Here is a 26,608-nt window from a genome sequence, read left to right as displayed (position 1 = left end):
GATTCAAAAAATGTTTTAATATTCTAAAATGCATTGACTTTTATATATCGAAGTCCTGGCATTCCTAAAACTTTTCTAGGTCCACACACATGTTTGTCCGTACTCAGAAAAACTTAACTTTTTTGGCAAAAATGTTAGGACGAACCTAAAATCGCTTAAAGTGATACGGTTATTGATTTCGATAGATTTTCACGCTGGTTTAAATTAGTACAATTTACAATTTCACATTTTTTAACAATACTGTTCCAAATAACAGCATTCAATATTTCCGTTTATACAGAACAAACGCAAGAAATTGAAAAAAAATGTTTCACCGATTCAGTAGTAATTAAGCAACTATATGATTCCGCGTACCGTTAATGGCCTAAGATGCAACTACATTGTTATAAATTAGCTAAACTTCCAGAGTTTCAAAAATTAAATTTAATTGTCAGTATTGTTACTTATGATGCTAAATTTGGTATCTTTTTATACCGTGTGTATAACATTTTCGGTTAAAAACAAAACAAAAAGCAAAACAAACGGAAAAACAAAACATATAATATATAAACTTTGATAACTTTTTCCATGTTGAAAACACGGGATTCTCGAATAATCTTAAACAGATCATGTACGATCGTGGACCAAAAGTTGGGGAAGTCAAATATATTTAACGCCCCAGAGTATAAAACCTAAACAGAACAGCCACAAATCGTCTAAAACAAACTCTGTGTGATGGAGTTACAATCTCAATTTTAGTAAATAACACTTTTATTTTTTGAATTTTCAGCCGAACAGAAAGCATAACAAGTATATTCATTGACTATATTTGGATCGCTACCAAAAAATTCCGGCTATGATCGATCACTCAAGCATCTATCCTTCACCCAAGAATGGTTTCATTTTGCTAAGCGTGCATTCTCAGTTGTTTTTTAAGTACACAAGTTTAACTCGGACTGGGGAACACGCCGGATGAAAAGTTATGTGACAAGCCCTTACAATTTTGATGAGCTAACGTGGTTATAATACTTATCATTTATTTACTCTCATTTATAAAAGCAACAACAGCAGTTCTAAAATATAAATTGAAATATTTAGTTATTTTTTTTAATGTTTTGTACATAAAACAAAACAACAACAAAAAAGAAAAAGAAAAGAATATAATTTCAAATGAATGCTTTGTGTATTGCTTCAATTAAACCAGAGAAAAATATAAACATAGTTATATGTCTTTGATCAAACCCTTTAAAAATGTTAAAAGCTGAGTTATATGTCTCTGATCAAACCCTTTAAAAATGTTAAAAGCTGAAATACAACTTCTTAAAGGTCTGATTCCGTTAGACGTTTTCCTTCATACACGTTTACTAAATAACATATCTAAACAAATTGAAACCGAAGGCTTATATATAGTTTAAAAGTCATATAAGAATTGTTTTAAGCCATTGCTTCTTTGGAACTTATAAAAATATTAAATCGAACTTTGGCCGAAAAAATGTAGAAAAAATTAAGAAAATAAAATATCAAGCATGCTATAAGATATACGCGATTGAAATTACAGTTGGTAGTTTAAGTATAATACCCTTTTCATCAATAAATACGATAAAAAACAATAATTGTACTTTTCATGGACAACATTAAAAATTCTGTATTAAATACCGCATAACGTTTATGAAAATCTGGGACTAATACATTATATACATGCATGAAAGTGAAAATCATTGAATGATAATCTTCTCGAACATTGCTGTACAACCTGGCATGCCTATATCATCAAACACTGATAACTATCATAATTATGCGTTCCAACTTTAATAAATTAGTTTTGTGTAGCTCTTTGTGCCATGGTTTGTTCTGTCTATGTTCGACTTATGGTTTTTAATTGCACCCTTGGTGTCTTCGACCTTTTTTTGTTCTGTCTTTCCAAACTGTAAGTCTCGAGCGAACCTAATAAGGATTATTTTAAGAAACCCGCGCCTTGATCCCTATTATTCGGTAGCATACGTTGTAAATTTGTCAAAGTTCTGCTACTCAATGGTCGCCCGGTCAAGTTACACTCGATACCGTGCACCAAGTCACAAGTATAGCCAATGTTTTCGACGTGTTACTGGCATGATTTAGAAATAATTCGTAAGGGTTCCGCGGAACCCAGTGTCTCGCCTACTTTTGCTGTTAATCGCAGGCTCAACAAAAATGAGGAAAACAATTAATAAAAATATTCCTCTCTATACTATCTTTTGATTGTAAGTAGCTTCTGTTCAAGTTTGGTAAAAATCCATGATAGTTTATGAATCTAATTAATGTTTTAAAAACTTAAACTGCAGACTGTATGTAATGTTAACTGGAAGAAAAACAAAGTCCATTTATAAGTAAAATGGAAAAAATGGTACAAAATTTTAACAAATTTTCCTTCTAGATACTAGCTTTTAATCATAAACAAGCTTCTGTCCAAGTTTGGTACAAATCCAGGATAGTTTAAGAAAGTTGTTAAAATTTTAAAAAACTTTAACCACAGAGTGAATGTAATGTAAACTGGCAGAAAAACTAAGTCCATTTATAAGTTAAATACGGATAAACTGGATTTTTTTTATTAATTTTACTTCTGGATACTATCTTATGATCATAAACAAGCTTCTGTCCAAGTTTGGTACAAATCCAGGATAGTTTAAGAAAGTTGTTAAAATTTTAAAAACTTTAACCACAGAGTGAATGTAATGTTAACTGGCAGAAAAACTAAGTCCATTTATAAGTTAAATACAGAAAAAATGGAATTTTTTTTTTACAAAATTTACTTCTGGATACCATCTTATGATCATAAATTAAACAAGCTTCTTTCCAAGTTTGGTACAAATCCAGGATAGTTTAAGAAAGTTATTAAAATTTCAAAAACTTTAACCACAGAGTGAATCTAATGTAAACTGGCAGAAAAACTAAGTCCATTTATAAGTAAAATACGGAAAAAATGGAATTTTTTTTTTACAAAATTTACTTCTGGATACTATCTTATGATCATAAACAAGCTTCTGTCCAAGTTTGGTAGAAATCCAGGATAGTTTAAGAAAGTTATTAAAATTTGAAAAACTTTAACCACAGAGTGAATATTTGTGGACGCCGCCGACGACGACGACGACGACGACGCCGACGCCGACGGAATGTAGGATCGCTATGTCTCGCTTTTTCGACAAAAGTCGAAGGCTCGACAAAAATGAACTGTTTCAGACAAGTTTATCAGGGAAGATTTGGCTGTCCTGTCTACATGTATGCCCTTTTTGTTTATGAGGAACTTAACTATTTTATGTATTTAAATCTGTTAGTATATAACTATTGTTCCTGATGGAGGTTAGTATTCCAATAATAATCGTCGTTCTGCATACAGAAGTTGGTACCACTTGTTGATATTATTCCTTTCTCGTTAACTATTTCATACGTTGCTGGGGCGGGCCCATGCTGAAGGAAATCGTAAAATACCTTATTTTAATGTAGATATGAAAATTAAGTCATTATTTCAGATCGAACTTCCTTACTCAAAATCCTGCATTGATATCATTCCCTTTTCCTTTCAGATGTTAAATTGTATTTCTTTAACCACTGCTCTTTTCCTACCCATTTCACTAGCACATTTAAATTACGTATCATTGAATACTTACTTCCAACTGCAGTACTTGATAAAATACACACTGAAAGAAAGAAAACATCTGAGATCCACATTGTCAATTAACGTTTAAAATGTTTAATTAACTTAACCAACAGAAACCACAGTTTTACATTTTATTCGAGTCAGATCACGCATGCCCCATTATCCTAAGTTAAACAGCTTTTGAAATGGACATGGTGAAATGGAAAGATAATCACTGAACTTTAACCTTCTAAGGTGCATATCGCATGTCTAATATTTTTTGAAAATGCTATTTATTACTGGGACAAATGGGCGGATCATTAACTAAAGGTAATAAAACAAATATATTTACTGCGTATTATAAACCAATCAACAATAGTAGCTTATTATATAAGTTTTAAACTATCTTTTCTGTTAAGGAAGTTTAAAAGTATAAAAAGTATAACAACAGAAAATGTTTGCATATTGATTTAAATTTATTGGTCATTCTACAGCACATAGTGTTCTTTCCCATGTCATTAGAAAATGAGTGTTAATAATAATAAAAATGATGATAATAGTAATAAATTATCGCTTCAATAAATAAATAACTTAATTAAACGTGTTTTTTTGTTGTTGTTGTTATATATTTAAAATTTAATTTAGAGGTAAAAAGAAGTTTTTAATGTTATAATATCAACCTAGAGCTTAAATATATATAAATAATAGAATCTGAAGCGAGATGATGTATCAAATATTTTTCTTTTATACGTTTTTAAGACAGAAGTCAACTTAAACACGCCTTAACATAATATGGTGTACTCGACTCTCTTTTCGATGAAAGTATTGCCCATTTTGGGGATTTTTTCCAAAAAAACTGTCGCCAGAGATGCAAATTAATGCTTTTAAAAAGATCAATTTATTATGAATCATTCTTTAGAATTTTTTCGGTGGAATTTATGCTTATGCACAAAAAAGATCCACATGTATTTGCATCTACCACAATCGACTGTTTTGTAAAAATTTGTCTATAATTTAAAAGTTTACAAATATCTCGAAGTTACATACATGTACCATAATTCAAGAAAAACACGTACATTAATGCATAAAGTCCTTAATTAGGCACTTTCATTAAACTTTTAAAGCCCATAGAAACAGATGTAAACAATGGCCGAGTTCATCTACTGTATCACTAGCCATCACTAGCCTGTCAACACCGACGTAATGAGTTCGAACCCGCACGTGGCAGGTGCGTTTGACTCCAATCTAGATTGACTAGAATTGTCCGTTTTCCTGCCGAAGTTAGCTGGTTCTCTCCAATAAGAACTGACCGCCACGATATAGACAATAGTGCTGAAAGTGGCTATAAACACTAACAATCAATCAATCAATCATAGCTTTTCTTCTGATAGTTTTGGTGTTGGTTTAGAATATCCTTCTCAATATAAAAACATGGAGATGTTGTATGGTTGCCAATGAGACAACAAGCGCTCAACTATCCCTCTAACCAGGGACAGTGGTGTAACAGCACAACATAAGAACAAACTTTAAAATTCAGTTGCAAATGGCTTTACCCAATTGATCGGTACGCAGACCAACTAACATAAAACAATAGACAATAGACACTAATATAAGAGTACTCGCAGTTACTGAATAGATATAAGAACATGTGGTATGAGTGCCAATGAGACAACTCTCCATCCAAGTCAAAATTTATAAAAGTAATTCAATATAGGTCAAAGTACGGTCTTCAACACGGAGCCTTGGCTCACACCGAACAGCAAGCTATAAAGGGCCCCAAAAATTACTAGTGTAAAACCATTCAAACGGGAAAACCAACGGTCTAATCTATAATATAAAAAAACGAGAAACGAGAAACACTTATGAACCACATCAACAAACGACAACTACTGAACATCAGATTCCTGACTCAGGACAGGTGCAAACAATTGCAGCGGGTTTAAACGTTTTAATGGTACCAAACCTTCACATTTCAAAGCCAATTACAACAAATAATCATGTTCTCCCAAACACAAGTATCAATCAGTACAGACTCAACGGATTTAGCGCAAAGACATCAAAAACAGTCTGAGAAAGGCACGATCTTGTGCAATGCCAATTATATAGGTAAACAGTATCGATAGGATGTAGAATGATAAGTACTCTTACCTGTACATGTAAAATACTATATATTCAGTTTTGTTTTAGTGTTTTTATTGTTAAAAACTTTTTAACACAATCAATGTTAGTTTTCATGTTTTTAACATAATCAATGTTAGTTTTAATTTTTTAACATAATCAATGTTAGTTTTTAATGTTTTTGACACAATTGACACAATCAATGTTATAGTTTTAATGTTCCTCAATGCTTTTCAACTTCATACTGTATTTGACTTTTTACTATTTTGATTCGAGAGTCACTGATGTGTCTTTTGTAGACGAATCGCGCGTCTGGCGTACACATTTTAATCCTGATATCCGTGATGAGTTTATTTAGTACCGATATAAACTGCAATCATACCTCATCTCCTTATTTTTATATAAACAATATTTAAAGATTTTACCTCGGCGTTAAAATGCTGACCTTCGTGAATAAGTTTATTCAAAAGATCAACGAGTTTACATGAATCATATCAACATCATCGTAAAAATTAGTATATGATGTCCCGTTTTTAATAAGAATTCTACAGGAACAGCCAAACTTCCAAAACAAATCTTTGTTTCCATGAACAAATTTAAGTTTTAATTAATTTTTGGAAACAAAATCACGGACTTAATAATTTACCAGTTATACATAGATTACGTTCAATGCAATCTAAAACGTCGCTACCGACACGGACATAGCGAAGACATTGTAAAATATACACACCATAAGAAAGGGACAAAGGAACTTCACCGTTCAAACAAGGAAAATTAACAATAAGGAACGAAAAATCGTCTATTTTGTCGTAAAGTTTTGTATAGAGTTTCTCAAGTAAAACTGACACTTATTGCTGTTTTTATTACAATTATTTAGAATAAGTTACCTTGGATAAATTTCCGCTGTATAATTAGAAAATTCTTGATTATCTAAAGCAAAATATATCATCAAAATAACGGTAAGTGTTTTTAACTTTATCAAATGTAATTTCGATGGACTTAATTTCATATTAATATTCGTAATTGGCTGAAATCTTTCAAAATTGCAGTTTTGAGCTATTTTATATTAATTATTTAGCTACAAGTTTGGAAATACCACACAATGCAGCTACAGACAAATGTATGAAACTGAAATGAACAAAATTGAAATAGAAACTAACCAAAGATACAAGGTTTATAAATAAATTCAGGCCAAATTGATACCTGCCTTTCACGTAATTGAAATTTCTGTATTTTTAAAATGTGTAGCTAAACATCATTTGTTTTCATGCATTTTAACATGACTGCAGCCCACCCAAAGAATCAAGTTTAGTCTTATAGAAGTATAGTAATGTTGCAACGTTGATGTTTTTAGAAACTCTTAGCTTTTTCCCATCATGAATATTTTCTATTTCCAGGGGTCAAAATATTCTTATTTGATTTTTATTATTTTAAAAATTCCAGTATTTTTTTAAGTCAAAATACAGGGGATACATTTAACCAGACAACTTAGAAACAAAGTAAAGTCACGAAGAAACTAAAAAAATGATTGAAATAAGAGGCAGCAGAAGTAAACCAATGTTTAAAAATTGCAAATGTATCGGGAATACACAAACAAAAGGGGAAAACGCCAGGTAATCGCATACACTCAAAATGGCGGGAGACCGGGTACGTCGACCGTATAACCAATAAACAAAAACATAGACAAATATAAGTATATCTTAAGATGTATCGAACCGTTACAAAGAAAACTTAGTTTCACATGAACCTTTCACAAATTCGTTGAGAGAACGCGAAATACGCAGGGAACGACAATAGTGACACAGGAACACTTGCGTGGTTATCTGTGACACACATTCCATAATATCCTGTGTATTGTATTCTTATACTAGGCGGAGTAACGGGTTTTTTCTTTTCGTTCGTCACCTATACGTACAACTGAAAGTGTTACATCTGACGACCTGTAGATTATTTTACATAATCGTGAACATGTTTATCTGTTTCCATTTCTAAAAATATATATAAGCTCGTCTCTCCGTTCATATTGGTTATACACGTATCTTATGTATCTATGTTTCTGTATACGCGTACGTGACCTTTTTTTTTTTTTTTGCAATATCTGCAGATATTGACCAGCTGGTGAACTGCCAATTTGTATATCCTTGATCTTTCTTGTTCTTTTGATCATATCCGTTAAACTTAACTCGTTTCTTTGAATGTATTTTGCAAAAGGACGGAAGCGGATTGTTGGTCTGTTACAAAATATCACTACGTTTTAACGTGATTATCAAATAGGGTTTTATGCACGTTTCTTTTGAAAAGATATTTTTAATAACTTTACTTTTACACTTTTTGAACTTCACATTTAATTAACCACCCATAATCTGATCTAACCTTGAATTATCATGCACATAATTTCTGACGGAAAGTCTTTGTGTGAGTTAATTAACCATAATTATGATCGAATGCATATTGTTGATCTTATTTCAGTCGGCAACACAAACAGCTGATCTGTTGATTTATTGTCTATTCAGGTGTAAGTTCTATATACTACCCCTTCTAACATTAGATGTATAACCAGAGGTTTTCAATAAACTAAAACGTTAGCGACAGTCCAAGAGATCTGGTCAGTTTCCTTGCTTGCAAATGCTATGACGTCAAATAAACGCCAGTGATATAGGGCTAAGTATACATTACTTCTTAGTGATCGGCTCTTGCGGAAACACAAATACGAACTGCTGACATTGATACTCAAATTATGAAGAATTTACAGCGAAAATCATAATCATCGTCAGGTATTTTTGCATTATCAACATTTTCTTATTCATTAGTCAGTAGCCTCGCATTTTAAAGGGGAAATTAGCTATCTCGCATGTATTCATGTACATATCGTTATCAATAAGATGTTATGAATGAATCAGAATTTGTCTCAATATTAGCTGATTTGAACTTTTCCTGACTAGTTTGACAATAAACGTGTAGTCGGCCTGTTCTCAGTTCATTTGTGAAAAAGTATTGCGTCAAACTTACTTGCCGTCCTCTGTTTCTCGTGATTGACAAGGACGACCGCGCCTAATTACAAACATTTTTGCAGATCATTACAAAAGAATGTATTACGATTACGCTGAATATTGAGTATTCACAGTGAGATCCTTATGGCAAACATAGTAAAAGAGAGGCGAAAGATACCAAAAGGACATTAAAACTGATAAGTAGAAAACAAAATGACAATAAGCTCATCAGAGATACCAGGTTTAAGATTTTGTACGCCAGGCGCTCGTTTCGTCTACGAAAGACTCTTCAGTGACGCTCGAATTAAAAAATTAAAAAGGCTAAATAAAGAACGAAGTTGAAGAGCAATGAGGACCCAAAATTCTGAAAGGTTTTGTCAAATACAGATAAGGTAATCTTTTCCAGGGGTAGAAAATCCTTAGTATTTAAAAAAATGCCATGGGAAAAAAACGAATGACGATGAAGACAAACAGCAGTACACAAAACACAACATTCCATTGATTTACTAAATATTCACAATCACGTGCCACTAACTGTACGTATTTCGTTTAGACCCGGGTTTTTTTTAATTTGAACTTTCCCGTGAAACTATAGATCTATTTGAAGCTGAGTTTGCAAGCTTCTATTCTAACTTTAAAGTTGGTTCACGATATTGGAACACTGTTGTCATAGCATTATTTGCACAAAGTAACAGTCCAAAAACTTTCTTACCGCATTTTTTCAGTCACTTTGCAAACGATTCGACTTTGAACCGGATTTCTTAACAAGTCGTAATGGTTTACTTAGTAGTATACAATTTTATCCGAAAAACTTCATTGCACTCAATTCCTGTTATAGAAAAAGGAAGCAAATGAGTGAGCGCTAAAAATTTTGGCACTATATTATTTATGTTCCTTTTGAGGATAAGTATACCTACCGTCAGCTAATTTGTATTCTGAGCGGCACTAACTGCATGTGCGCATCTTATTGCAGATTTTTCCTTCGTGATTAGAAATTACATTTGTATTTCTAAAGTCCATGGAGGCCAAACGAAACGCCTCATTTTAGAAATACGAGCAGATTTCTATATAACAAATGATTATTTAAACCAATCAAGATTATTTTTTAATTGTCCCAAGTCATGCAGGAACCTTGTAAGCGGTTGTCTTTCATAACACTTTGATGTTTTATAAGGGGCATTGATGGTAGATCTTTAATAGTCTACTGTGTAAATGTTTTCACAAATGTTCTATAGACTCTAGGCTTTTAGAGCTTGGAATATTTTTAGACACTGGTCTATTTTTTAAGAATAACTCTGGTTTATTTCTTATTTTTGTCGTTGGGTTGCTGTCTCATTGATATATCCCATATGTTTTCATATAAGTTAATTGCCACATCAAGACTCATCCGAAAGATATTACGCGACATAATATTTTTTGGGTTTAGGGTTGGGCTACACTGGTAAAACTATTCAAACAATGTTATCTTCACACTTATATAACAAATCATAATCTAATTTCATAGACACATGTACCTTAATTTATTTCTAACAGGATGTCCTTGTAAAACAAAGAAACAAATATATGACCCAATTTGTATTGTTTCGACAAAAATAACGAGAGAGAGAGAGATAGAATATTTTACGTTAAGTATAACACAAGGTAAGGTATATATATATTTCTTCATTTCATAAGTTTCATAAGTTTCTAACCTTATCTTTAAACCACAGAGACTTTAAAAAGAAGCTTGCATTCTTTCCGTAAATTCATCTGTGTAACAAAACAATAATAAACAATCATTATACCGTTTGAAAGACTCCTCGCGCTTAATAAAAGCAAGCTCAAAGTACGTTACTTCTGAATATATTTCAATATCGGTGGCTATATTTCATAGAAGATTTTATAACAAAGTGATATATATATATTTCTCTAATTCTTCGTCAATTTATCCCTTTCTGCACCCATTGTATAAAAAAAATTTAATCAACGTGTGGTTCGTTTGATCTCGGTTCTTCATTGGTTAAAATCCGATTATGACGTCGAATTTTCTTGCTTTCCTCTGAATTTCCTATTGTGACGACATGAAAAAAGGCGACCATGCCTGATGACGTCACATAGAAAGAACACATCTTTTTGCAGATCATTCGAAAAGAAGGAATAAATTTGCCTGCTTATTGTTTGAAAATCATTAGAGAAACAGATTCCACCACCAAATCTCGTGTAATACGATATTTATCCACTCTCGACAGTTAAATTTTAAATATTTAGAACGCTCGGCGAGCCTCGCGTTTTAAATTTGAAAATTTAACTGTCTCGAGTGGATAAATAGCGTATCACACTCGATGCAGTGGTAGAATCTATATTTCTCTAATTCTTCGTCAATTTATCCCTTTCTGCACCCATTGTATAAAAAAAATTTAATCAACGTGTGGTTCGTTTGATCTCGGTTCTTCATTGGTTAAAATCCGATTATGACGTCGAGTTTTCTTGCTTTCCTCTGAATTTCCTATTGTGACGACATGAAAAAAGGCGACCATGCCTGATGACGTCACATAGAAAGAACACATCTTTTTGCAGATCATTCGAAAAGAAGGAATAAATTTGCCTGCTTATTGTTTGAAAATCATTAGAGAAACAGATTCCACCACCAAATCTCGTGTAATACGCTATTTATCCACTCGCGTTTTAAATTTGAAAATTTAACTGTCTCGAGTGGATAAATAGCGTATCACACTCGATGCAGTGGTAGAATCTATATATATATATAATACAATAAAGCATGATCGTATACAATACCAAGAACAAATTCGACAGAATTCCAACACAGGAAAACAAAATGAACATTTCGACTTGTGTAAAACTAAAATACAAAGAAGCTAATTATTGTTTATCCCAAAAGGCCTCGTCGGCTGAGTGGTCTAAATAGTTCATCTACAGCAATCACTAGTTTGTCAACACCGACGTTGGGAATTCAAACACCACAATTGGCAGACCTGTGCGTTCGACTCTAATCTTAATTGACTAGGATTGCAAATTTTCCCACCGAAGGTCTGTGGTTCTCTCCGGGCATTCCAGTTTCCACTACTTATAAAAACTGGCTGCTACGATGAAGCCAATAGTGCTGAAATTGGCGCTAAACACCAATCAATCAATCAATGTTTATCCCAAATATACTAGACTCAGGCTCAGTGATTCAATAACAACAATTTAACTTTTGTCAATAAGCCTTTTAAGCTAAAACAATAGGATTGGAGGACCGCCATTATATTTGTTGCTCTATAACAAATATTACAATGTACAGAAAAATGCGAAATACACATGTTTCTTCAAATTCATTCGGGAGATATCTTAATCCTATAGAAATCTCAATGCATATACAAAGATCTCTATTATTTTTTTTTATGTATAAGTAAGCAAGCGTTTTGACCACTTTCTGTCTGATATCTATATTTTTACAGCAACATATTTTTAGTTATAAAATTTTAACAGTTATTGACATCCAAGTCTTTACTGCAAAAACGCTCATATGGGATTCTCAGAAAAATGTACTTTCGATAATGCGGAGATCAGACAGCGTTACGACACGAAAAGTGAAAATGGTCTGGAATGTCCTCTCATTATCTGGACGCAGTTGTATACTTTCGTAACAGAGTCCTACGGATCGTGAATGTTCTGGAGAGGTCAATCAAGCACTTCCGATTGTAATGTGCCTCTCGTAACACTCTGTAGACTGAGCCGATTTTGTCTAGTCGGATTACAATCATGACTTTTTCGTCTCGGGTGCTCTGGAAGTATAAACAGATCCTGCTCGACATGTGGCACCCATCGTGTTTCTCGTGTATGTACTACTAAGTACAAACCCGGTAATAAGTGTAATTCGATAGGTCACATTCGAGGAAAAGAGGACGGGATTGTAATTACGGCAATTCGAACATATCTGTCGTCATTTGTGAAACAGATACTAGTATTCCATATTCCATAATGGTCATCCAACTCCTGATGGCGGTCGTAAATTTCCAAAGGGGTCATTTCAACTTCACCACTTGAAACAATTTGGTTTAAATGCTTCCTTGTAAGCAGCAACCCTCTATCAAATAAATCTTGATAGGAAATGCAAGCTCTCGAATATCGTATCAATTGGGATACATCCTGTAAAATAGTGAGGTTATCTTTTTGCTAACAGAGAATATTTCTTGAAAATATCTGCAGGGTTTTACTTAAAATATCTACCAAGAGGATATTTGTTGTATCTTTATGACATTTTCCCATAAACAGTTATTCGTAACAGTATAGGTAACCTAGTCAGTAAAACAGCAGCCTTTTTTTAGTCGTATGAACACACACACACACACACACATATATATATATATATATATATATATTTTATCCAACGCAATCATAGGTTTGAACGTTGTTTTCAATTTAGATTTGTTTATATTTTTTCGTTTGTATTATATTTGCCTTCGGGTTTATATGATCCGTTCATCCTATTTCGACTCTTTCAAAATTCATGAGTCTATCCTAAATTGAGGTAAATTATATGGCCTTCCAAATACCGTTTCGATTCCTAACATCACTGAAGAGACATTAGTTGTCGAAATCCGGATATGGTGTACAAATTTGTGCACCTCATGTTTGCGGTATACCATCTTTTCCGCAAATTTATTGTTTTCTGTTTGGTAATAAATCAATAATAAGATCCATTTTGTTACATCTGGTGATCCGTTTATTTGGCAGTCGCCAATGACAGTCAGCAGGGTTTAAGAACATCAGTTGTTCGACCTGCTAGTCAAATGCGTTTTGTTAAAATATACTTTTTCACTTTTTTGGTCTTTTGGAAAATGTTGTTTGTGCTGTAGTTAGACCCCTCTACCAAGAAATTTGTTTTGCATGCACACGTATAAAAATTGCGGTTTTTATCCAACGCAATCATAGATTTGAACGTTGTTTTCAATTTAGATTTGTATATATATATATATATATATATATATATATATATATAAGTCTAGAGATTTGCACAACGATACTAATATAAGATGGTATTATACCATCTTATATTAGTATCGTTGTGCAAATCTCTAGACTTATATAATTTTTTTCCTTATCTGCACAGTATCGTCTATTCTAGACGATCCGGTACATAGTAAATTTGCTGGTTGGTCCTTTTTATAGACTTCTATATATATATATATATATATATATATATATATATAAACAAGTCTAAATTGAAAACAACGTTCAAACCTATGATTGCGTTGGATAAAAACCGCAATTTTTATACGTGTGTATATATGTTTGTAACTCCCTCAGGGAAAGTTGGCCTTACATGGATTTTGCTATTATTTTTAGGGCCTTTTTTTGGTCATAAAGCTTTTCAACTGTTTCGGTTCTTATACATCCTGACTTTCATATATTCGACTTTGCGCGTTTCTGATGAAGGCAAATCATGAAAAGCGCTTCGGACGCATTGAATTTTAAAAAAAGTGCTGTTTTTATTTCTAAGCAAATAACGAAATTACATAATTTGGCTCTCTGTTCAAGTTGCTGTTGAACTAAGTTTCTATTAAGTTTCTTTTTTAATCTCTCTTTTCTTTCTTTATCACACACTTTGACTTGTAAATACGTAGTTTGTATAAGGGTATCGAGAAAATTCCTATTATCTAACATTATATCACAATGTTTGAAACTTGCTTTAACAATCAATTCGGTTTTTGCGTATACATTTCCTTTGATTTCACATTCAAGTTGTTTATTCATGATTTCACTTTAAATTCGTTTAACTTACACATGATTAATTCATGATTTCACTTAACTTACACGTGATTAATTCGTAAGGTAATTTAGACTAGACTTTCCTGTATTTAATTGCATGTATAGACTTTTTAATAGATTGTCTTTGTAAAAGTTAGTAACCATATTAAAAAATATTCGAATGGCTATTGTTTTGTCGAATACCTATCCACACAAAAATTAGCAATTATAATAGCTGATCTATATCTTTAACTTTAACCTTCACAGTGAAACATTCTACATTTCTGAGAGAGAGAGAGAGAGAGAGAGAGAGAGAACAAAAACTGCTTTGTGACAAATCAAACAAAGAGTTTAACACTAGAACTATGTGTTTTCATCATTTCATCAGCTTGTTTCATTAGATCTAACGGAAACGTTTTAAAAAGCTTAATGTAAATGCATGTTTAGGGCTGTTAATCAGTAATACACGAAGAACTTGACATATGTTCTAATTTGTCTTATTATTCAATTAAAATGAAACCCCACCATGATCACATTGAATTATGGCCGAAAGAAGGACAATTTATCAAGTGGTCGGCATACAACAACGGGGACCCATCCTGTTATGGTATTTGACCTTTGTACTTAATCACGAAGGTTGCATGAAATTTTACTTTTCATATAGTAGCATTTATTTTCATAATTTGAAAGTAATTGAGTATGGAACTAGTAGTTCCCATGCTTGTTTCTTATACTGCAGTTTTTTCCTCTCGCCTCGATTAGTTGATTAGGTCATTTGAAGGAAAATCCCTAATGATAAATCAATGATATATATTATGCAGTTTTTTTGGCATTGGCATATCCAGTTTCCATGGGTATTTTTTTATCCTGAACCCGGTCATGTTCCATTGACTTCGGATCTTTTGCATAGTATACATTTTAGAATATGGCCATTTTGATACCAACTTTGCATTTTACTATCAAATTGCATGATGGCGAGACATATCTCTGTGTCAACAATTAATTGTTGAAGAAAGTAGACAACACACACTACAGTTAAAAAGTGTATCAAATATCGTTGACGATCAGATTTCATACCATTTTTTTTTTTTTTTACTTTTAAACATAAATTACAGACAAAAAAAGTGTCACTAATGTCAGTTATCACGTACATATGTCACTGGTGAGTGTTTTGTGGATGAGGCGCGCGTCTGACGTACAACATTTTAATCCTGGTATCTATGAGTTTATTTAAACCAGTGGGTAGATGCCACGGCTGATGGAGAATTCCTCCCCGATGGTATCACCAGCACAGTAGTCAGCACTAATTATCGTTGATATGGTAATTACTATAAATTAACTGTTTATTAAACCTTAAATTTTCCGAAATACTAAGGATTTTTCTAGGAATAGATTACCTTAGCTGTATTTGGCAAAACCTTTCGGAATTTTGTGTCCTAAGTTCTTTTTTGGGGCTTTTTGGGCTTTTTTTATTCCAGCGTCACTGATGTGTCTTTTGTTGACGAGGCGTGCGTCTGGCGTACAATATTTGAATCCTAGTATCTATGAGATTATATATGTGTCAGTTTAATTGCTTGCCAAAGTATTGTAAATTAAAACAACAAAAAAATATCATCAATTTTTTTTTTATTTAACCTGTATCGGGATTTGTATTTGTGGTTGAAGTTTGCAACGTTCATTGGCCAATATTACAGAGATATAAAGGACGATGCTGTATAATTAGTTATTCTTTATCTTTCCTGTATCTTTTTTCGTCTTTTTGATTAAGCCAATCAAATTCTAAAGTATGGAGCTGGTGGATCCAGAAGTTTTCTCTTCTCCTTCTCGCCGTGGTGTCCCACTCAGTGTTCACTTCTATGATTTGGAAAGTAACATTATCAAAAGGATGTTTCTTTGAGCGAAGATGTCTTGTGAGTGGACAGTTTTTGTTGGTTTTGTACCATGATCGATGGTTATTTAGCCGAATATCAAAATTTGTCCATTTTTTCTCCCACGTACTGAATGCCACAGGTGTTACATGTTGATACATAAATTGAGTTCTCCGTTTTACAGTTTGAATTTGTGTAGATGGTATAACTTTGTTTTGTAAAGGAGCTGATGAAAGAATTGCTAGTATTGGCAGCTTTACAGCATAAGCAATTCCTTCTCCCACTTTGTTTGTAGCAACCGAGAGGCGGAGTAGGTTGCTTTGTTAATACAGCTGTCACTAATTTGTCACGGATATATTTAGGTCTTTTGAAGGCCATGACTGGTGGTGAAGAAAATTTTTTTTTTTCAAATTGGAGTCATTTCTCTATTATATTTAAATGCTTTCGAACAATGGATGACACATTTTTAAAATTAGGATGGTAAGTGAGTACAAGAGGTGTTCTGTTGACTCCTTTATTCTTATCCTTGCACTCCAGAAGTTCTACTTCAACTGTTACTTTCTTTTAAGACCACAAACTACAAGCAAATTCAAAATGAAATATCTGATATCATCTACAGTAGTCACATGTCACGTGACGATTTACCAACAATAAAACGTCGCCTCGAAGATATAAAAAAAATTGAACAATCCAAACATAGGGAAAAATAAAGGAAGAAATTTCAAAGAGATAAAGTTCACACTGTTCCTTCACATCAGCATATTTACAAACCCAAGGCCCAAGAAAGACGGAAACAAAAACACACTCAATAGATTTGTATGTTATGTGTTGCTATTTATAGGCACTTCTTGTTTAACACTTCATTTTGACATTTATTGGAGTTATTTTCCGAAGTCAACATATTGTATGTGTAAGGAAAAAACGATAATTTCCATGTAACAATGATTACCAAAGGATAAATTTAGTCAGAGTTCTCTTAATTTATGTCATCTTGGAGGGTCATACCTTATGGAATTGACAGTAAAAGTAACCCGTATTAATTTCCCTGACCTAACGCTTATGGTCGGAACATATGGTAGTCACATTTTTGTAATTGTCGAACTGAATAGCCCTAAACTAAAAGTCGACCTTACATCACCTCACCCTTAGAATATAATTGTTATTTATTTGTTTCCTCGACTTTTTTTTATGTTTAAATCATTCTATTGATATGATTTTTTTTGTAAGTTTGTATTTGTCATTTGTCAGTTTGTATTTTGGGCTTTTTTTTTCCTTATCAACTTGAGAAATATTTCTTAACTTGTTTGTCCGAAAAATTTGGTAATCATTCACGATATAATTTATATGATAGAAGGTCTTATTCATTATTTCTAAAGTCTAAGAACAAAAATACAATATAAGAATTGGTAACGTTAACGTTTGTGTTACTAACAAGAAATGTCGTCCTGTTTGTAACAATAGATCCATCATAGCAAAAGTCAATTTTCATGTTCTTATAATTTTTATTTAAGGTTTAACATTTCTATTTCTTTAATTTCAAAAAACTTTGAAATGTAGACAGGTGTCCGAATGGACAGAAGATTTAGATCCGTGCTAAATAGGGCATTCATTTTGCGGTGCAAGATGTACAATAAATTAGAGGTCATGCACTGGTATGAGATGATAAATCAGATGCTTTGTGACGTGAGAGCACCATACTTGGCATTTAAAGAACTGCATGAGCCCATTGAGGAGTTCGTAGGTGGACTTTTTCAGGACTCAATTTTATTCCATCTTTACACATGCTTCCTTTTTCATTGGAAGTTCTAATTGCCAGTCTATAATCCAGACTCATTCACTTTGCAGTCCCTATTAATTCAAGGTATTCCGTACTCTATACGCAAGAAACGTTTTACATCGAACTAAACAATACTCAATCAGTAAAACTCGATTCTCCCTTCGGCTTTCGGGACAGTTCCTTTTTCGGCATGCTGTGACTTTTTGAGTTGATCAACGCAGATGACCTCATGCGAGAAAAAAATCTATTTCCTTCCACGAAACGTCCCTTTCGACTGGCAATCATAATCTACCTATATTCTTTGTGTTTGTACCATCTATTTGATTTTTGCTCTAGGTTCCAAAAAAACGCCAGATTTATGGAACAAAATTATTATCAATCCCATACCTATTTTAAAAGCAAACATGACAGATCCGCGCGACCCCTTGTCTTACAGAGATATTGCATTAGCTTGTGTTTCGTATAAGCTTTATTGTAATATTTTAAACGAAAGGCTAACGCAATGGGTAGATGACAATAACATATTAGTCGACTAGCAAAATGGTTTCCGTCAAAATCGAAGCATTATAGATCAATTGTCTTCTCTTACAAACATAATTGATGTCAGAAAAAAGCTTTGTAAATCTACTTTTTGTCCCTTTATTGATTTTAAGAAGGCCTATGATACCATAAATAGAAATATACTATGGTCAAAGTTAAATGTGATAGGTGTTGCAGAAAATTTTTGTGCTGCTATACAGTCTATTTACTCAAATGTATTATGTTCAGTACGATTAAACGACCATTTATCAGAATGGTTTAATGTCAACAGTGGTCTTACACAAGGATGCCCATTATCACCTATGCTATTTAATCTCTATATAAATGACCTAGTTTCGTTCTTGAAATCATATGAGTGTGGTATTGATATTAATGATGAAAAAGTTTGTATTTTACTTTATGCTGATGACATGGTTATACTAGCAAACGATGAAAAAGAATTACAAACCCTGTTAAATGCATTAGATAAATGGTGTGGAGATAATTGTATGACTATTAATTCCAAAAAGTGTAATATTGTGCATTTTAAAACACCTTCTGTTAATAAGTCACATACTGTATTTAAATGTGGAATTAATATCATTGAATATTCTACTACTTATACTTATTAAGGTTTAGTTTTAAGTGAATTTTTAGATTATAATGTAACTGCTAAAGCTGCTGCAGCTTCTGCAAATATAGCACTTGGTCTTGTTAAAGCTAAGTGCAAAATCTTAGGTGGTGTTACTCATAATGTCTTTTCAAAATTATATGAGTTTGGTGCTTCCAATTGTTGAATATGGTGCTGGTATTTGGGGTTGCAAAAACTTTTCTTTTATTAATGCCAAACACAATAGAGCATGCAGATTTTTTCTTGGAGTTGGTAAATATACTCCAAATACTGCAGTTGCAGGGGATATGGGGTGGATACCCATCTTTCAAAAACAATGGCAATGTTTAATTCGACTATGTTACCGTTTATGACAATATGAGTTCTAATCGGTTAAACAGAAAACTTTTCATATGGGCAGACATTATGAGTAGAAGACACAAGTGTATAAAAAATTTGAATTTTTATGTACGGAAAACATTTTCTGGGTGCAATGCAGAACATTTGTGTAATATTACAGAATATGTTGATAGTACCTCAGTGGTCAATACTGTTATGTCTAAAATGTTTAGTAAATATGTTGAACAGTGGCAATGCAATTTACAGTCACAGAAAGCTTTGTTTGGTAAAGGTGGTAACAAATTTCGAACAAATAATTTATTTAAGAACAGTTTTGAAACTGAAACTTATTGTACAATTCCAATGTCATTTTCACAAAAGAGATCTTTTGACAAATTTCGATGTGGTGTATCACCATTAAGAATCGAAACGGGGAGATTTGAAAAATTACTTTTAGAGGAGCGAGTCTGTGATAGTTGTAAGGATATTTTAGAAGATGAAGCCCATGTTATTTTATCGTGTCCTTTATATGACGATTTTAGAAAAAAAATATTTTATGAAGCAACACATTTTAATAGTGATTTTATGTCTTTTGATGATAAACAGAAATTAGTGTTTTTATTTACAGATATTAATATGATTCGTAGCTGTGCCAAAGCCTGTAATCTTATTTTAAATAAACGTAGAAATGTTTTATACTGTATTTATACTGTAAATAATGTTCTTATTAATATGTTTTATAATAGACGAATTCTCTGTTATTTTTAATGTTATAGTCTCTTATAATTCTGTACAGAATGGCTCTCTTTTTATATCTATTTAATTTTACGCTAAATGTAATGTTGTATTATATATTATTGAGAGACGAGACTTAAATAAAATATTGAGTTGAATTGAATTGCGAGAAAACATCTATTTCCTTCCACGAAACGTCCCTTTCGACTGGCAATCATAATCTACCTATATTCAAGTTCAACCAAATCTAGAAGTGAAAGAAGTAAAAGAAACAACAACAATCAATCACTTAGTTTGTAATTGACAAGTAAATATTTGGATACACCAGCAACGATGCACAAAAACGAGACTCAGTCTTTAAACATAAACAAATCAAGGAGAGGATAAAGACCATAAGCAATTTTAAATATAACAGCTATAAAACTAATGAAGGATTAACTGACAATGCATGATTTTGCTAGTTACACTGTGTAAGATATGCACGCCAGAACTTTTTTAACATTATATCCTTTTGTTTTTTGTCCTTGAATTAAAAAGAGATTAAATACCTGAATGACGAAAAAATATGTAGACCAAAGTTTACAGCATATATACTATTTTAACTAAAATCTTTTGTTTTATTTTTCATTGTCTTATGATCTTACTGGGGCAACTTAACACACAGAAGGTTGTTTAGTTTAAAACTACCAAATGTTTTAGTTTATTGTAAATATAATAAAGAAGGGTTCAGAATATTTAGTGTAAAAACGATATATGCAGTCCGAAAAAAAGCATTAGTTTGTTCAATGCGAAAATGTAAGTATCTACAAGATGTAGATTCATTTCAAAAGTTTAAGTAATAGAATAGTAACACATGGTATGCTAGTTATGTATAAACTATTTAAAAAACAAAGTCTATACCGAAAAATAGTGTATTAATGGAACTAAGAAGCTCTAGAACTAATGTCATTGATGTGTTATGTTTACGTTGATAAGAAACACTCAGATGGTATTTTTTATTTCAATGTTAAAAAGTGATTTTATTTCGACTCGTGTGCTGGCATGGAAATTCGAATATTGTTTGATTGGAATATGTTGTAAATAAGGAAAATAATTTCAATTTAAGTAATGAATTTCCCTCATGCATGGCACATATTCCAAGGCCGGATTTGGGTTTAGATTAGTTCTTTCTTTTGGTTTATCAGTTTTTCAACGTTTGTATTTAGTTTTCGGACTTTCAAATATTCTGGGCTCGACCATCACTGAGAGACTTTAAATGTCGAAATGCGCATCTGGTGTAGTAAAATAGAACCTAATAATGATGCCAATTTCTTCTTTAAAAGTTAAATGCATCTACATTTCAAATGAAAAGGTCCGATTTTTGTGGGAGGAAAAATAGGGAATGCGTAAATATATTTACTAAAACAAGACTGAAAAAGTTATGACATCATACATATGGGATTTCTTTTGCTTGTTAATCTTTATTATAACATAAAATGTGCAACTGAAGTATTTGATATCCTACGACAACTTTAAACATACGACATTGGAATTTTACCGGAAAACTTGCCGAATGTTCGATTGTTTTGTAGTAAAACAAATTGACATAAGTGAAAGACGTCTTTAGAACAATAACATATAGATTCTGCGCTGAATCGGAGTTTTATTGATTAAATGTGAAAACTTTAAAAAACAAAAACAAAACAAAAAATAAAAAAACGAGTAAACTCAAGTGTTATTGTCTGATTACAGTGAACAAAGCTTATTAAATTTTCATGCACGTTGTTTCGAACAGAAAGTCTTTGTCAGAGTTAAATAACCATATGATGTAATACATATTGTTTTGTAAAATATTAGTCAACAGCAAATATAGCTGATCTTTTGATATATTCTCTATACTAGTCTAAGTTCTACATACTACCCTTTTGACATTGGATGATAAACCAGAAGTTATTAATACACGAAACCCTAACGATAATGTAAGACTACTGGTCAGTTGTCTTGTCTAGAAATTGATATAACGACAAAGAGACGTCTGTAACATAAGATTTAAGGATAAGTAATTCAAGATAAAATACAATGCAAATACTTTATATCATGACTCCTCCAAAAGACAAAGAATTTGTAGCGAAAATAATAATAATCGTTAGGCACTTTTACACTATGAGCATTTTCTAATACAGGAATACACAGCCTCGCATTTTAAAGTTTAAGATCTCAGCTTAACTTTTTTAACTCTCGGTTAGTTAACTAACAAAGGAAACATAGTAGAGCATACAATAAAAATCAGTTAAGGAAATTATCGTTTATCATACATTATTTTGTTTGAAAGATACATGAGAAATACTGAAAGTATCTAAAAGTATTACTAAACATTAGGAATTTCGTTGTGAATCTATAATGTTTTGCCATGATCAGTAATTTGTAACAGTAAGGCCACACCAACTTAGTTTTTAGTTCTTCGGATATCTTCCGTAAAAATGGGTAGCGAGAGAGCGAAATGTTTTTATTTGTTTTTTTTACGAAGTTTGATTTTTGGCAGGCGAAAGTATTTTTTTACTAGCGAGCTATATTATTTTTGAAATATTAAAAAAATAAAATCCATCAAAAGCATTTATTCAAGCCAGCGATCATAAATTTACTCGTATCCTACTTCTTATATTACCCCAATTTGCTTCTTAATATGTTCTCAGACACACTATTTTCAGTACAAAAATGGTTAACTAGTAGCAAAGCCTACAACTTCGTGTCGTGTAGTCTGCTCAAATAAAAGATCCAGCTGAACATGAAATAGTACAACAGCATTGAACAGGTAGAAATCTATGTTTGATGTCAGTTATAATTGATGCATTATAAAAATAAGGAGATGTGATATGATTGCCAATGAAACAACTTTCCACCAAAGCCTTCAACAATGAGAAAACCCATACCGTATAGTCGGCTACAAAAGGCCCTGACATGACAAATATGAAACAATTCATTTGAGAAAACTAACGGCCTAATTCATAACAAAACAATTTACGAAAAACAAATTTGACAGACATGATTCAACAACAACCAGCAAACTTCAGGCTCCTGACTTGGGACAGGCATATAATACAGAATGGTACATGTATGTAGTTTCAAATAAACGTATGCAAAGCATATATGCATGTATAAAGCTTTTATATACAACTATACATATTTGTGAATACAACAAGATGAAAATTTATAAAGGACTGTCCTTCAAAAACTACACCAATTTATACTACTACAAATGCATCACACCAGATGCTATATACTAACTAAACAATTACAGGTACATTTTAATACATTCAACTTTAAAATAGTCATGCTTTGCTGAAGATTTTAGAATGATTGATTGATTATTGGTTGCTTAACATCCAGTGGCAAATATTTCATGCATGTTCAGGACGAGAACAAATAAACAATAAACACATTGGAAAGGTCCTGTAACAGAGGCCATCATAGACGAAGGTCGGTGAAATTTGGATCACCACACGGGAAAATGAGGGTACATTGGACAGGGACAAACATTCAGCCTTGCAACAGGCAACCTAGCTACTGACCCTAAAAAATTTGTTGCAAGAGTTCTTAACGTGCAGAGAGTTTGGCACTCTCCCTACACGAGGCATCTGATTTAACGTCCCCATTCTGACTTGATGTGGCTATGCACTTATATATCCCGCACAGCCATTCGAATGCCCAACTCTGGCGAGGGTTTTACAGCCAGTCGGAGGAAGACTGCTATGGTGATCATATTTCTTTTCCGCAGTCACCCTTGAGGGGAAGAAGAATTTAATAGCAATCAAATCTCTATGTATATGGGGATATTGCTCTGTGTTGCAGGCTATATCGTAAACTTTACTGGTTGCAAACCTCAACAAATTTGGTCTCTGGTGGAAGTTTGTCTCATTGACAATCATACACATTCTTATATTTAGAAGATTTTGTAAATTGCGAAGTTGTATTGATGTTATATTCAATTACCACAAACACTTTTTTGTCAAATTCCATGCTTTATAACTTTGTAATAATACTAACAAATATAAATAAAAGTTTCATGGGAAAACAAACTTTTATTCTAAAACTAAAAGATAAAAAAAAAAAGTAAAAAATATAGTAGTATCATTGCGTTGCCATTTCAAAGCATGTACCGTCAACTTCTGGATTCTCTTTTATTTTCATGCATGTTATATTGTCATCATTTCAATCATTCAATTCGGAGGCGTTGGTGCTTTGTGTCATTTGTTGTCTTGCACGGAGCACTTCAAACACATCGGTAAAAGAATTGTCAAAATCACATTCCACTCTGTGTTTGGTAGTAAGGTCGTTGCCTGTGTTACCACTGTAACTGCAATTATTCCCCTCATGTCTTACGTTTAGAAAATATATCATATTATATTTGTCCATATATAAAAAAAAAACGTTGTGAATGTTAGATCTAGATCGTTTTTGGTGTCCGTTTTTGTGTCTGTATGGCGTTACTTTAAAACGCACAACTTATTAAAATTTTGGTTATATAAATTTAGAGACGGACGCGGGTTTTTTTAAAAAAGTACTTTTTTCTCGTCGACCTTCCACAATACGCGGGGAATCCGACGAACGAGGTATTAATTTGACATGGCCTAAAGGAATTAACCGAGCCTATATGCCACACCAATTTGATTAACAGTTCTTCGGACAAAAGCTTCAAAAAATATGGGGAGCGAGCGAATTTTTTTTTGTTTTTATATATTTCTTGAACATGAGATTTTTTGAGTCGAGTGGTCTACAAGTGAAGCGAGCGGTATAAATTTTTTTTTTAAATTGTGTGATATAGAAGTTGTACAATTTATGTACATGTTATAACTGTGTTATTTCATAGAAAAATGAGGAGCAACAGATGCTCTAATGCATATAATTTGATTTATTGGTGCCTGTACAATATCAGACTTTCTTGTCTCATTGTGGTTTAGTTAATTTTGGTTATTTTCTTCTAATAAGCTTTGCCTATGTGAATTTCCATTCAAATCCATATACATATTTAGGAAGCATAGCAGATGCAGTTTTACAAGAGGAAGTATGTTAGTTAGGTAAATGACACATGTTGAATAAAATTAAAATATGTGTACATGTATCCAAAAAAATGCCCCTGAAAGATATTTTGATAGTTTTCTTTATAGGGTAATGATTGTTTATTGTTGTAGTTCAGTGTTTCTTTGTTCCGTTGTTTTCGTCTTATAGTTTATGTGTTCCCTCGGTTTTAGTTTGTTACCCGGATTTGTTTTTGCTTAATCGAATTATCATGACTATTGAACAGCGGTATACTAATGTTGCCTTCATTTAATGGCTGCTTGACATCCAGTTGGAACTATTTTATGCATATTTTGGATCAAAATAATGAGTGAGGTGAATATTTCTTGCTTTGTACTAAAACAACATCATGAGTAAGATAGTTATATTGCTATACATGTAGATCCAAATGTATTAAAATATTCCATTAAAATACTTGTCACCATTCACATGCATTTTTCTTACTGAGCAAAATACTCTTTCCTTTTGCTCCTAAAAAAGCTGTTTAGCTTGACTAGAAGTGGTTGGACCAATTACACACCCCTAATTATTATGAGCATGCCAATCACAATACGGCATCACCGTGGTCTCGTCGGTACTCTTTAAATTGCCCCAACTAAAGGATAGTTCTACTTGCATGCCAAAAGACTAACAAGGGGATATTGGGTTTCATCAACATCAAATACTTCTGTGATGTTTTAAAAAGTTCATGGGAATTACCATTCATTTCATCCAAAAGATAGATAGGTCTATGCCTGTTGAAACAAGGATCGGGGGTGACGATGGTTCTAACAAATATTGATGTGTTTGTGGTCATCAAACGACAGATTTTTATTTTTTTGCATCCTATAACAGGTCTTTAACGGTAAAACGAGAAGCATTTCGAATAACAGTGTGTTCAATAACTACTTGTCCACGGCAATGAGCTGACACAACTGCATGTTGGCATCCCGTTTTTTGATCTTTTATTTACAACTCGATTTACCGCACGTGCGTTTAAAACGATAATAGCATTATATGCAACAGAAAAACGTCTGTGAAAAAAAATTTCAAGGAGAAACTAATTTTGAAGCGGCATGCGGATAAAAAATTTGCGGAAGCGGTATTTTTTTTTTTTTTTATTGAAAAGTCAATTTCTCCAAAACAGGAGGGGAAAATCCAAAGAACTATTCATCAAATTGGTGTGGCCATACATGTATCTGAAAGTTTTGATCAGCTGATCAACTGTCAATAAAGATATCTTCGACTTTTCATACCATTGACTTCTTTTATGTATGTTGTATATGTATATGGAAC

At 32.5% G+C, this 26,608-nt stretch overlaps 1 protein-coding gene across 1 annotated transcript in view; it reads right to left on the bottom strand.

Annotated features, from left to right (window-relative positions):
• Positions 1–3,727, bottom strand: part of LOC127728050 (uncharacterized) — a 51,568-nt gene extending 47,841 nt beyond the window's left edge. Inside the window, exon 1 of the mRNA XM_052235225.1 lies at positions 3,624–3,727. Coding sequence (XP_052091185.1) covers positions 3,624–3,684 — 61 coding nt within the window. The 5' untranslated portion in view covers positions 3,685–3,727. The remainder of the gene's footprint in view (positions 1–3,623) is intronic.
• Between the last annotated feature and the right edge of the window lie 22,881 nt (positions 3,728–26,608).

This window comes from Mytilus californianus, unplaced genomic scaffold (genome assembly GCF_021869535.1).
Source record: "Mytilus californianus isolate M0D057914Y unplaced genomic scaffold, xbMytCali1.0.p SCAF_2, whole genome shotgun sequence".
Classification (NCBI taxonomy): Eukaryota; Metazoa; Mollusca; class Bivalvia; order Mytilida; family Mytilidae; genus Mytilus; species Mytilus californianus.
This window is presented reverse-complemented; position numbering and strand designations above follow the sequence as displayed.